General features: G+C 38.4%; 1 protein-coding gene across 6 annotated transcripts in view; it reads right to left on the bottom strand.

Annotated features, from left to right (window-relative positions):
• Nucleotides 1-13,339, bottom strand: part of AKAP13 (A-kinase anchoring protein 13) — a 346,999-nt gene that overhangs the window by 203,425 nt on the left and 130,235 nt on the right. For all 6 annotated transcript variants that reach the window (XM_061179975.1, XM_061179974.1, XM_061179973.1 and 3 more), the window contains exon 3: nt 4,588-4,735. In XM_061179975.1, coding sequence (XP_061035958.1) covers nt 4,588-4,735 — 148 coding nt within the window. The remainder of the gene's footprint in view (nt 1-4,587; nt 4,736-13,339) is intronic.

The following is a 13,339-nucleotide window of genomic DNA, read 5'->3' on the forward strand; positions in this document are numbered from 1 at the left end:
GAAAAGAAAGATACGAAAGAGCGGAGTCAAGTTCTGGGTCAGTGAATGTTTGCAGTTTTCCTGTCAAACAAGAACCCTTGCTGTGAAGTCTAAAAGTAAGTAACAGACATGCTGGGAAAAAAAAAGATTTCATTTTATGACAGATTCTGCACCAAAGCCTTTCACAAAAATAGTATGAGCATCCACTAAACATCCTGTCTCATTTTCCATTCTGCAAGTACTGTCTGCTTGGTCTAAATTCTCATTTAAGTAATAAAAATGAATCCATGACAGTACCTCATATCCCCCAAGAATTACCTTCCAAGGATACTCAGATTTCTTTATATTACTTACCAGTCCTATAGTCTTTTAAAGAAAACATCTTGGCTTCATCCCTCAAGGAAAATCACTGTTTTGTTAAAATGGGATTTGGGGTGGGATTTGTTTTATATGAAGATAAAAGAATGGAGATGTTTTATTTTCATTTATTACAAATGCAACACCTTTTGTCTGTAGAGATATATTTTCATTTCAGGATGTATTTCACAGCAAATTATATTCTTAAACCAGCCAATTCATAGGTATTTTGAATGTGGTATTTTATTATAAAGCTTGTTTGTCTTTGTTTAGTGTTCATTAGCACAAAGATAGTTTATTTTCAAAAGAGAGGACATTGTTTCCAAAGTCTTCAATATGTTTTTATTAAAAATTACTATATTCAATATGTTAAAAATAACATGTGCACTTCTAAAACATTCAAACAATTTAAAGGCAGATAAAGCCTCCAAAGGCTCCAACTAACTGTCCCCTAAGATGCTACTACTCTTAACATAATTTCATTTTTAAAGAAGGAGGATTGTATCACATCTACAGCCTTTCTATAGTGTTAAGGCCAGAGAAGATTACTTTAAAAAGACTTTACAATTTCTTTATAACTAAACATACATACACAATTCATTGTAAGCGTCTCATCAGAAAACAAGCAAGAGTGAGAAAACATGAAAAAAGGAAAAAAATGGACTGTAATCTCGGTATCTGAAGTCAAAGAGGTTTTTTTCCAGGAGACTATTAAGAAATGTCTCATCTCCCTACCCCCCAAATCATAAAAGGTTACAGACTAACAACAAGGAGTAGCTGTCTGTGAAGGTCAATCAATCATCTGGTTTTAGTGAAAACTAAAATAGTACAAAACACTGACAGTGAAACACGCAGAGAACTCAAAGAAAAATCAGAGCCAGCAATCTGGATGAAACATGACATTAAAAGCAAGATCAAGACACAAAGCTCTTTTTCTTCCCATTGTCAGCAAAATGACGAGGACCTGAGGAGCTAGCGCCACACAGGAGCAGAAAGGGTGCAGGGACATCCCTCCCGGTCGCAGCTGCTGCAAACAGACCGTGCACGTTTACCCAGTAACTGGGATGCACAAAGCAATACAGACTTTCCACGAAGAACCCTGACTAATCTGACACTGCCCTCCACAGACAGCAAATTTGAGGCTATCAGTATGGCTAACTGATGCACAGAAATCATCAGAGGTAGCTCTGGAAAGAGAACACAGACCTCTGACCCAAGCCAAGAAGTCAACTCAAGAAGCCAGACTCCTCTTGCAGTTTTCAAAAGAAAGGATGTGTGTGTGTGTGTACACATGCACATACGTGTGCACAACCTTTCTAGAAGGGTGCTTCTGAGAACCAGGATGAGTTTCAACACAGTAGAAACTCAGTCCCATCAAGTGATAGGCATTCACAGAAAAAGCCTTCTTGGCATATACCAGTGAACATAACAGACACAAATCCTTGCCCTCAGGAAGCTGACACTGCAGTAGAGGCAAGTAGAAAATAAATAATATATATAATGTGTCCAAAGTTGATAAGTGCAGTGGAGAAAAGTAAAGCAGGGAAGGGGAACAGGGAGCGTGGTGTATATTTTTATAAGGTGGACAGGAAAGGCCTCACTGAGAAGGTGATATCTGAGTAAAGACCTCAAGGAAAGTACAGAACAAGTCAAAGAAATCTCCCAAAGCAGATTTAAGGCAGTTTAATTCTAGACGAAACTATTAACTCCCTGATATAAACAAGCAATTCAAAACTAGCTTAACCCCCGTAAGTCTCCCTATCTCTACCCATCCCTCCACAACAATTACTGGGCCAATCTGGACAGCAGCTGAAGAAGACAAGTGAACAGAAAAATGACACGTGTGATGACCGGAGCAGCAAGATCCACTCAGGAATCTCCTTTGTTTCAATAGTTAACAGAGGTTCTACTTCACCAAGGAGGGAGGCTCACTGGGACCCCTGCACATATCAAAGTCTCACATGCTGCCTTACTCTTTGTTCAGCCTGCTTGTACAAGAGGGCCTTTCAGGGACTCTAATCCTTTGTCACCTCTGTTGTGGTTAGGGGCCTCAGGCAGCAGGCTGACTGAATTCAGGTGGGTAGCAGAACATTCAGGCCAACTGGGGGCAAAGGGGACAAGCTGTAAGAATATGGTAAATAGGTAAGATCATAATTTGAGGGGAGGAGAGCTGATTAGTGAAAAATTAGGAGAAACCAGGTACTGTGATTCCAGGCCCCAAGCAAATGGGTCAGGAATGATTACCGAGGATTCGGATCAAACTAGAGGGAAAGAGCAGAATACAATGCCCATTCTGGTTGGCTGGAGTCAACAGGTCTAGGGCACTCAGAGTCAGTCAGTACCAAAGGACACCCAGAGACAGGTGGGGCTGGAAAAGAGGGGGGCCTGAAACAGGCTGAAGAAGTGTTAGACCAAAGGCAAGAGAAGAAATGGGAACTAAAGTTCCAAAACAGTAGGCCGGGGACAGTATACAAGGATGTAGTACAAACCTAGAGCTCTTGGCTGTCATACAAGTACCGTGGGTCCGTGAACCCGAGGAGAGTAACTGCTTGCAGTCCACACTAATTTAAGTACCTCGTCATCGAAGGTATACGAGCCACCAGGCACATCCCTCTCCACCAGGAGGCTGGACTCTGCTGGTACCTGTGACTGAGGACGGCAGTGAGGGCACAGGGCTATGTCCTTGTAATAGCCGGCCTTCCTCGAACACTCTCCTTATGTCTACTTGCACGCTTTCTCGCTCTCTCTCTCTATATAAGAACACACAAACATATACACATACACACACATACACATACAAACTTAAACTGCTAAAGCATTTCTAAATCAGGAAAAGAATAAGTCTATATAAATTACCTCCATTCCCTTCCTAATAAGAGCCCAGTCAGGGACTGACTGATTCTACCTAGCTGAGGATCTGTTTCTCACAGTCATCCACACATAAGAAATGTTTAGCAGTGGTGACACTGGATGGCACCTGCTGGAGCAGACGTCAAGTTCCAGATCAGCCTCTCTGACATGATATACTTCACAGGAAACAAGACTAGAGCTTTAAGTTACAAAGAAGGATACTTAATACTCTTTCGGGAAAAAATCAGAACCTATCCTGGACTCCTTGCTAAATTTCCTATCCCTAAAAGTTTGGGGGGAATATACATAGAAATTGCCAAGAATCTTTAAATCCTGTATTTTCAAAATCACTTTTGTTGAGTAGGAGGTTAAATACAGCTTTCAACTGTCATAATCTCAGTTCTTGAATGTGGTTTAACTTCCAGGATCTGGTAGGCATCAGACGTGAAGATAATGTATGGAAAATAGCACAGCAGCAACCAAAAACTGACCATCTGATCTAATACCAGCAAGACCAGATATTGAAAGTGCTTGATAAACTAATACTTTTTTACACCATCTATTTCAACAAAGTGGAATCAGAGTTACATAAAATCACTGGTTACAGGAAATGTTTCAATAAGAACTAAATCCATTTTATTCTCTAAAGGCAAATGGTTCAACTGTCAACTGTCAACATTTTTAGGGGTTCCCCCTAAATGTGCCCTCTTTTGTATTCTGATGAAAATTAACCAATTATTAACTTTGAAGCAAGGTCAATTAAAGAAAGAAGCAGCTCATTTCCAAACACGAATCAATGCACCTTCAGATACCTGGGGTCGGTCAAAAGACAGTCAAAGTTATCAGCTGCTTCTGGTGGAAATAGCAATGACTTAATGACTTTATAAAGAATTTTTAAAAGTAAACATTTTCCTTTTAATTCTGTTAAATGGATAAATGCAATAGTGATTAAGTATTCATTTCACCATGAACTATATAATCTGTTAATCTGGGGAAGCTTTGGCTTCTACGGAAGATGTTTAGTCTTTCCCTCACGGATACTGAGGAATGTGTCACTAACTTCATTTTACCTTTGCTTTTGCCACAGTGATATTCAGAATCAAATATGCAGTCATACCATAGTAACCGCATGAACTTTTATCTTTCAAATGTGTTTTAGTTTTCTTCCACATTCCAATAAATTAATATTTTTGCTGATCTTAATTACTGTCTTTCAATTTATGACACCATTTTATTTCAATTATTTCTAGCTAGGCTCAGATTTTTGTGCAACAAGCAAGAAATAAAATACTTTAAAGTGTACTTAAAACAAAGATCTAACAATAGTTCTATCACCCTGATTACTCTATACCAGAACACAGAATAAATAAAGGCTAGTAAAGATTCCATCCAAATACTTACCAGGAGCAATGGTCTCCAGCGTATCAGAACTGACCTTCCGAGTACTTGTACAGTGATGGAGGGTGGAACCCGAAAATACCAAGTAAAAAACTACATCATCCTCAACTTTGTCCTCTTCAGCGAGCAGTACAGTAACAACACAGTCGCCCTAGGAAAAGGGAAGAGAGAGCAAGTTTGCATTAGTAAGGTTCCTCTTGGGAGCCTATCTTTAGAAAACATCAAATTTAAGGGGAAATCAAATGTATTATCTAAACTGTGCCCATTCTAGTGAGTTTATACAGATATAAACACTGATTGAACCCCTATGTGCCAGGAAGTATTCTAGGCATTGAGAATACAAAACAATCTGAAAATAAGATCTCTGTCCTCTTTAAGCTTACATTTTAGTGGAGATGGTTAGACAAATAAGTAAACCGACAAGATAATGGTACATTCACTTGGAAAAAAAATTTTTAAAGAATGTAAAACAGCTCCCTAAAAAAGCTCTGTAAAAATTCCAGGAAAATCTAAAAATAAGGCAGAGAGGATGGAGGAAGTATATTAAACAGTTACATCCTTATACTCAGAATGCCCCTTAACCTCTGTGTTCCATTTGCAGCAATAACTCTCTAAACTCAACATCCCACAGAATCACTGCCAAGTCCACCCATTCTCCATCAAACATGGAGAGCCTCTAACAGAGCTGGCCTGGAAGTGGTAGAGTGCAAAGAGCTTGGGCTCCAGACAAATCTGGGTTTAAATTCCATCTACAAAGACTTTACTTAAATCCTCTAAATCTCAGGTTCCTTGACTATATAAATGGAGATAATACCTTCTCTTCTTACAGCTAATATGTGAGAATTCTTGAAGCATATTCACCACTCAGCCTAGGATAATATTCTTAATCTATGACGATGGGAGGGGCGCTCTTCCAACAATTTGTGTTTCCTGACCATCTGGAATCGCTACTCTTCCTTATCCACCCCTCCCTTAAGCCCACGGAATCAGACATAAATCTTGTGCCAGTAACTCTGCCCGTGACTCTGCAACTATTTAGAAGTTAAGACATCTTCGTCCTTTATTTGCAAATATTCTTCTAGCAATTTTTAAATTGAGGTCACTGGCTAAATTAAATGTATTCTATGAAATACAGTCCTAATTACCATTCTCCCAATCATAAACATTATATAATTCATGCGGTAACCATAAACAAAAGATTTTAAAGCACTGAGGTTTAGTACTGTGTAAACCTTAATGACGCATTATGGAAAATCCAATTTAGAGAAAGCCAGGCCATTTTAACATTATATAGGGGAGAGAATTCCCATTGCTTAAAACATTTTTTTCCTTTCCACTTTAGCAGCAATAAAGCCTATTAGAGAACCATGGCACCCTGTGGCCACAACTTAATGGCCAGCAGCAGAAAGGAGCAGCAGGTAGTGTTTCACTAAATAATAAAAACCAAAAATCATGAAGTCAAACTTGGGATCAAGTCTAGTAACAGAAATGCTCCAGCAGGTTGATTCTGAAGACCAAATTCAAAGTATTTCCTATAGCCCTGAGTGTCTCTTTCTTATTTTTCCCCAGTACTCTGTGCAGCGCCCTGTATACGGTAGGGGTTCCAATCTGTTTTAAGAAGTCAGAATGAACTACAAATAAGCTGTAACTTACTAGGACTGCTGAACTGGAAAGTTCCAAAGCACCCTAACACAGGAATAGCACAGTCGGTACAACAGAATTATCACTGACTTCAGACACTATTTAGAATTATACTTTTGGACTTGTATATAAGTCCCTATCTTGGGGACTCTATTAACAGTACTGAAATCACCTTTATGTACTTATTAATAAGTAAAAAAATATATATATTATTTCCACTTAGATTTCTAACCTGGAAATCTAAAAATAGATCTTCCTTTTCTAGATCAAGGATTCTCTCTCTACATTAGACCTACCATCTTGCTGAGAGACTCTCCATGCCCCAAGATACTAGTTGTGTCTGGGGCCTTCCTTTAACTGGGGACAGTAACTTGATTTGGGGAAAAAAATGAAATCGGGAAGAGAAGAGCATCTGAGGGATGGGAGAGAGTGACTTACAGTGTGGGGCAAACAAGGCCTTGGAAACAGGGAAGATGTTAGATGGAGATTAGAGGAATGAGATAGGGAGTTTTGTGGGAGGAATGTTAAAAGAAGGGATAGCGCTGATCTCTTAGATAGCAAGACAGTGTCAGTCCTAAGGCTCCTGAAGGAGGGCACAGTTAGCAGCAAGGTAACTGCAGTGGTACGCTGGAGCTGGCCTGTACAGGCTTGCGAGAGCGCATCATATTTTCAGGATTTCTGCAAGCCAGGTGTTAAACACGGCCACTATTAAAAAGTAAATGATATAAGCTTACAATTAAATAAATTAAAAAGAGATGTAATAAATACTCGAAACATCACATTTTAATTCTTTTGCCACATCTTACTATTATCTACGCTCTTGAGGTTTACATCTGTTGTATCTGTTATAATGGTGTGCTACTGCACATCTTTTCCCAGCACACCTCTTGCCAATTCTGTGTTCAGTGATGTGGCATTGATACCTTGAAGTCAACGATTACGGGTATATTTACACCACTGAAATTGGCAAATGCTACAAATCAGGGTTTGGTTTGGTTTTTTCTTTTTAACCATCACATCATTGAGAACAGGTCAGTAAACGGGAAGAGGGGGAAAGTAAGAGAATTTCCTTAGGGAGGCCCAATCAAGAGAGGTCGCTGCTTACACGGAGTAAGAGTGGAGGAGTAAGAGAAAACCCTAGGCAAGTACAAAGCATCTCAGGTATAGACAACAATGCTGCCATAGTTCTGTTCCCAAGAGTTCAACAGAATCACCACCTTAATTTGTTTTCTAACTTTCAGACTTGGCGTATAACTTGTTACCATACCACAGTAGTTAAGAGGATGGTCCCTGCCTGAATCACAGTATGGCACATCACTTTGCAGCTGTTTAACCTGGGGTATACTAAATTCTCTGCCATAAGAGAGCAACAATCACACTTACCTCATAAGGTTGTTTTAAGAATTAAATGCTTGATGAAAGCAAAGCACCTACAGCAGTGCATTGCCACATAATAAATGTTCAATAAATGATAGTTATAATGTACTGTACAGCATGATGACTACAGTTAACTAGTTAACAATACTGTATTGTTCATGTGAAAGCTGCTAAGAGAAGAAATCTTAAATGTTCTCATCACAAGAAAAAATCTGTAACTATATGTGATGGATGTTAACTAAACTCACTGTGGTAATCATTTTGCAATATATACATATATCAAATCATTATGTTGTATACCTCAAACTAATACAATGTTATATGTTAATTATATCTCAATAAATTAAAAAACAAATGATAGCTATTATTATTTACCAGAATGTAAGCCCCATGAGAACATGTTTTACTCACTGAGATATTCCCTTTGTCTAGAATAATAAGTAGCAGGTGCTCAAAACACATATTTGAAAAGAAAGAAAAGGAGACCCCAAAACTTTAATAGTAGTTATTCCTAGGTAGTAACTGAGGCCAATTTTAATTTACTTTGTGCTTTGGTTTTCCAATTTTTAAAAATAAAGATGGATTATTTTAAAAAGAAAAAACTTACTTTTAAAAATAATCTGCTCACTTATAAATTACAAAGGGAAAGACAGAAACCTGGCACATACCACATGAATCAAGTGATCAAATAAGTTAACAACACAAATAATGAAACGAACTAACATCACATGTCTTCTGATCCCACCCACTGAGAACACAGCATCACTTAGTGTTCCTAACAAAAATGCCATAACCTCAACCTAGTCAGAAGAAAACATCAGACAAACCCAAATTGAGAGGCCTTCTATAAAAATTAAAAAACAAACACACACAAAAAAACTGGCCTGTACTCTTCCAGAATGTCACTAATGAAAAACAAAGAAAGGCTGAAGTACTATTCCAGATTAAGGAGACTGAAAAGACTTTCCAACTAAATGCGATACGTGATCCTGGGCTGGATCCTGAACAATAAAAACAAATTGCTATTAAGGACATTAACGGGACAAGTGTCCAGATTTGAAAGAGGTTTACACATTTAACACTGTACCAATGTTAAAATTTTCCTGGTTTTGGTAACTGTGCTGTGGTTATGTAAGAGAATATCCTTGTTCTTAAGAAATACACAATGAAGTATTTGGGGTAAAGGAGCATGTCTACAAGTTACTCTCAAATGATTCAGGGTAAAAAATGAGAGATAATGATTAAGCAAATGAGGTAGAATGTTAACAGTTGGTGAATCTGGGTTTAGGGTATATGGGATTTCTAACTTTTCTGTAAATTTGAGATTATTTTAAAATAAGAAGTTTCCAAGAAAAAATTTTTCAAATAATTTATATGATCAGATATTCAAAGTTAAAAGGTGCAAAATTAAGTTACATTTCTGAGGCTAATTTTTATATCTTGTAGACATAAATATTTAGTACAGATATTCTTGCAAGATCCCAGAATGATGAAGTTATAACAATAACTAGCTTTTATTCAAGAATCTTAAAGGAGGTTTACAGGTCTTCCCAAATCAATTTCCCAGTTTGCCAAAATGACAAGATTTATACCCAACAATCGTAAGGGAAAAGTGAAACAAAGAAAGTAAGTAATACTAAGTAAATACTGAGCATTACTCCAAAGTATTATCTTCCCATGAGGTGGTAAATATTATAGTACCAAAAGAATAACTCCAAAGTGAGTCCTTGTACAATTCAGATACTATATGCATCCATGCAATTAGCTTCATTCTCGCCTTTAAATACAAGAGTACAGGTAACTGACATGTCATTTTGCATAATCATTTCCTAAAGCAACCAGAGATTGACAGTCAGCTATAGCTTTTCCACTGTCTGAAATGCAAAGTCTATCCTTTGGAAACGCAGGGCAGCTAGTTTTTAATTTCATTAAAGCCTCACACCACAGAGGGACACCCAGTAGCAATGAGCATACCTAATGCTCAGATCTTGGTCACTGATACCATTCTTCACTAAAAGGAACCAAGGCTGCTCAAAGAAATGGCTGTTTCCAGGTCTAGGTCAGGATATGTACAAGATGAGACTCGAACATCTTGTTTTGACAGAAAATAAGGAAATTGACAGAAAATAAGGGAACAAAACATCTTGTTTTGACAGAAAAAAAGGATGGGGACATGCTGCCATGCTGCACATTGACGTAGCTTCCTCTGGCCAAATCTGGGACCAATTTTAGACCAAACTGTCAATTAAGAACAGTAATGAATTATAAACAATAAAAAAAATAGGAAGTCATGAATCTATATTAACAATAGACAGAAAGAGGAAAAGCGAGAACTCTTATGTATGGTGGAATGATGAAGCCTGACAGTCAAAGTGGGAAAAGTGCTGAAGTAGTAAAACTATCATTTTGCAATCATAATGATAGAAATTGATTCCAGCAAAAATTTTCAATGAATGCTCAACTTAGGGGGAAATTCTGATGAGTAACAAGATATGTACACTGTCTTAAACGTGTCTGCCCCCAGACTTCTAACAAGTTACAAGGAAGAAAAAAAGCAGTATTTATTCAGGGAATAAATCTACCAAAACCTTGACCAGATAATCAAAATAAACATCCTCAGTAGAGATAAATGAATACTGTGTGCCTCCAGATGTGATACCCTGAGAAGGACATAAAATTACCTATGCATTACTCTGACCAGGAACACAAAACCTCAATCTAACCACAAGGAAGCACGAGACAAATATAAAATGAGAAACGTTCTATTAAACAGGAGAGGGGTACTGTGTTCTTCAAAATGGTCAAGGCCATAAAAGATAAAGAGAGGCTGTGGACACGTCCCATATTAAAGAAGGCTAAAAGAGACATGACAACTAAAAACAGTAATTAACCCTACTGTGATTTGTAAGAGAGAAGCTCCAGTCTTAGAAAATTCAGACTGAAGCACTTCAGGGATAAAAGGCCAGGATATACCCACCTTACTGACAGACAGTAAAGGAAACACTGTGGGTGTATATAGGTTTTTAGCTAGAGAGTGCAAATGATAAATCAAATGGGGTAAAATGTTAACAGGTGTAATCCTGAGTAACTAATATCTGGGTATTCTTTGTACTGTTTTTTACCACTTTTTATAAATTTGAAATTATTTCCACACATAAAGTTTTAAGAACATAAAGGAAAAAAATGTTTAATTCAAAAGGCTTTAAAGGGCTTAAGGACTGGGGATATGTTATGCTCTATCAACACAGATGTGGACAAAGCTCTATACCAACAGCAAACTTTGTTTATAAAGTTCCGTTGGCGCTCCACCCCAGGCTGGGAGCATAGAGCCTGTCCTCACCCCTGTACAACTGTCTCTTACCCAACAATAGAGGAAAAATAACTAATACAACGCAGCAACCACTTTAATCACAAATTAGTATTCTATAAACAATAAACACGACAGGAGATTGGTGACAGGAGAAAGGGACACAGGCTCACTACAACCATTTTCTGCAGGTTGGAGGCAAAACCAGCTGCTTTGCAAACACTGCAGGGTGAGTATCTTTACCCCTGCTTTGGAGATGAGAAAACTGTAACCCAGAGGATTTTTAATGTCTTGTCTAAGAACAAAGCTAGAAAGGGCTAAAGCTGGGATTCAAACCCAAGTAGGATTCCAAAGTCTGTATTCTTTCCACAATTCTGACACTAAGGTTAAGTGCAGGAGACAGAGTTAAGTGGCAGAAAGGAGAAATGTGCAAAGAGGCAATTATCAGTAGAAGAAACACATGTTCAATAGCAAGCAAGTGACAGACACCAAAAGGTCTATAGGTAGAACAGGGGTACTGTATTCTTCAAAATGGTCCAGGCCATAAAAGAGAAAGAGAGGCTGTGGACACGTCCCATATTAGGTAGGAAGAAGGAAGAGGGTGCTGAAAACAAGGGAGACAGAAGTATCCAGAGGTGCTGAAGGAGAGTCAGGCAGGAGACACGCTTACATTTGGGGTAAACTCAAACCTAGGCACACCAGCTGCTTGGACCCAAGGATGTGTGACAGAGCCAGAGTGTGTTTAATTGTACACTCAGCCCACTACATCGTACATACTTCTCATCACCATCTGAAGCTTATGGAAAGCAAGAACTGTGTCTTTTCGGGCACTTCACACAATGCCTATGTAGCAACAGGAAGCTTTTCAATAACTATATGAATGAACAAAGGTAGCAGAGATCAGTTTACGTAGCATATTAATGGCAAGCCAAAAGATTCATACTTGAACCTGTGTGTAGGCAAGAAAAAAAACACAGCCTTGTGTGGTATGTACTGGGAGAAAACTGGAGGTCAAGGAGTGGAGGGTGACATGCTAAAAGCAGCAAATGTTCTAGAAAGGTTTATCTCACAGCAGTATCCTAAGAAGGAAAAAGAGAATAGAGGCAAGGAAACCATTTGGGGAAAATATTACAAAAACATAGTGTGAGGAAGCAAAATGGGCTTAAACTGCTATAGTACCAAGATGATCTAAAAAGAAATAAATGTGAGAAAGACATGCAGTTGAAAATAATTTGATGAAATATGATAATTGACGATGGGGGCTGAACAAAGATAGGAAGAGAGTAAACATTAAGCAACATTAACAGAAAAGGGAGTATCTCTCTAAGGAAAAAAGGGAGGGGGTATGGGAATGATTTGTGAGAAAGAGAATAATAAGCTCTAAAATGTCAAGTTTCATCTACCAACAGGATGGGAAATTGTAGATATTACACATCCAAGAGGTAGTTAGCAGGACAGGCTGTCAGAAAAGGTCTAGGCTGGTGAGGCAGATCTGAGAGCCAACCTGCACTAAGTTAAGAAGTCCTGACCATCAATGAGGTCTCCATGGTAACAGAGAGCCAAGGACTAGACCCCAGGTTCCTGCAGGGGAGGGCAGGGAGAAACAAACCAAGCAAGGAAAGGCCAGCCAGATAAGAGGAGAAATCAGGGAACAGAGGATGAGTGATGCTAAAAGAGGCAAGGATTAAAGGACTTGCAGTTTTAAAAGGAATGGTTTTTAAGCAATCTTCAGAACACACAAGGGAGGAGAGATCCAAAGACAGAAAAGCAGCAAACTCAAGAACTGTTTCATTTTTCTCCAGCCTTAAATGGGTCTTTTCACAACATACTATTCATCTACCTATTCCTGTGCCTCAACCCCAGAAATAGGATCCTTTGGACCCAAAAGGAACTCAAACTCAAATGCCATCAAGAAAGATTATCAGACTTATTATATTTCTCTTTGTTAATGGCAGCCACAATTGAGCCCTCTTTAGCCAAAAACTTAAAATACTTAGATTTTCTCACTTTGAGTATTCCAGAGAGCTCATAACTAACATAAATATCATTTCTTAGATTCATGATGCAGTTAATTTCCCACCATCTAAAATATTTCAAATTTCTCTTTATTTTAACCATCTTGTTAACAATACCCTCAGTAACTACAAAAAGTCTTTGGGGATGATAAGATCTAGGCAAAATATAACTGTTGATCTGTACTAATCAGGTAGAAAGCTAGACTGAATTAATGAAAGTTAAAGGACTTTCAAATGACTTATTGCGGAGGGAGGGGCAAGATGGCGGAAGAGTAAGATGCGGAGATCACCTTCCTCCCCACAGATACATGAGAAATACATCTACACGTGGAACTGCTCCTACAGAACACCCACTGAACGCTGGCAGAAGACGTCAGACCTCCCAAAAGGCAAGAAAATCCCCACGTACTTGGGT

Source organism: Eubalaena glacialis, chromosome 2 (assembly GCF_028564815.1).
Source record: "Eubalaena glacialis isolate mEubGla1 chromosome 2, mEubGla1.1.hap2.+ XY, whole genome shotgun sequence".
In the NCBI taxonomy this organism is placed as follows: domain Eukaryota; kingdom Metazoa; phylum Chordata; class Mammalia; order Artiodactyla; family Balaenidae; genus Eubalaena; species Eubalaena glacialis.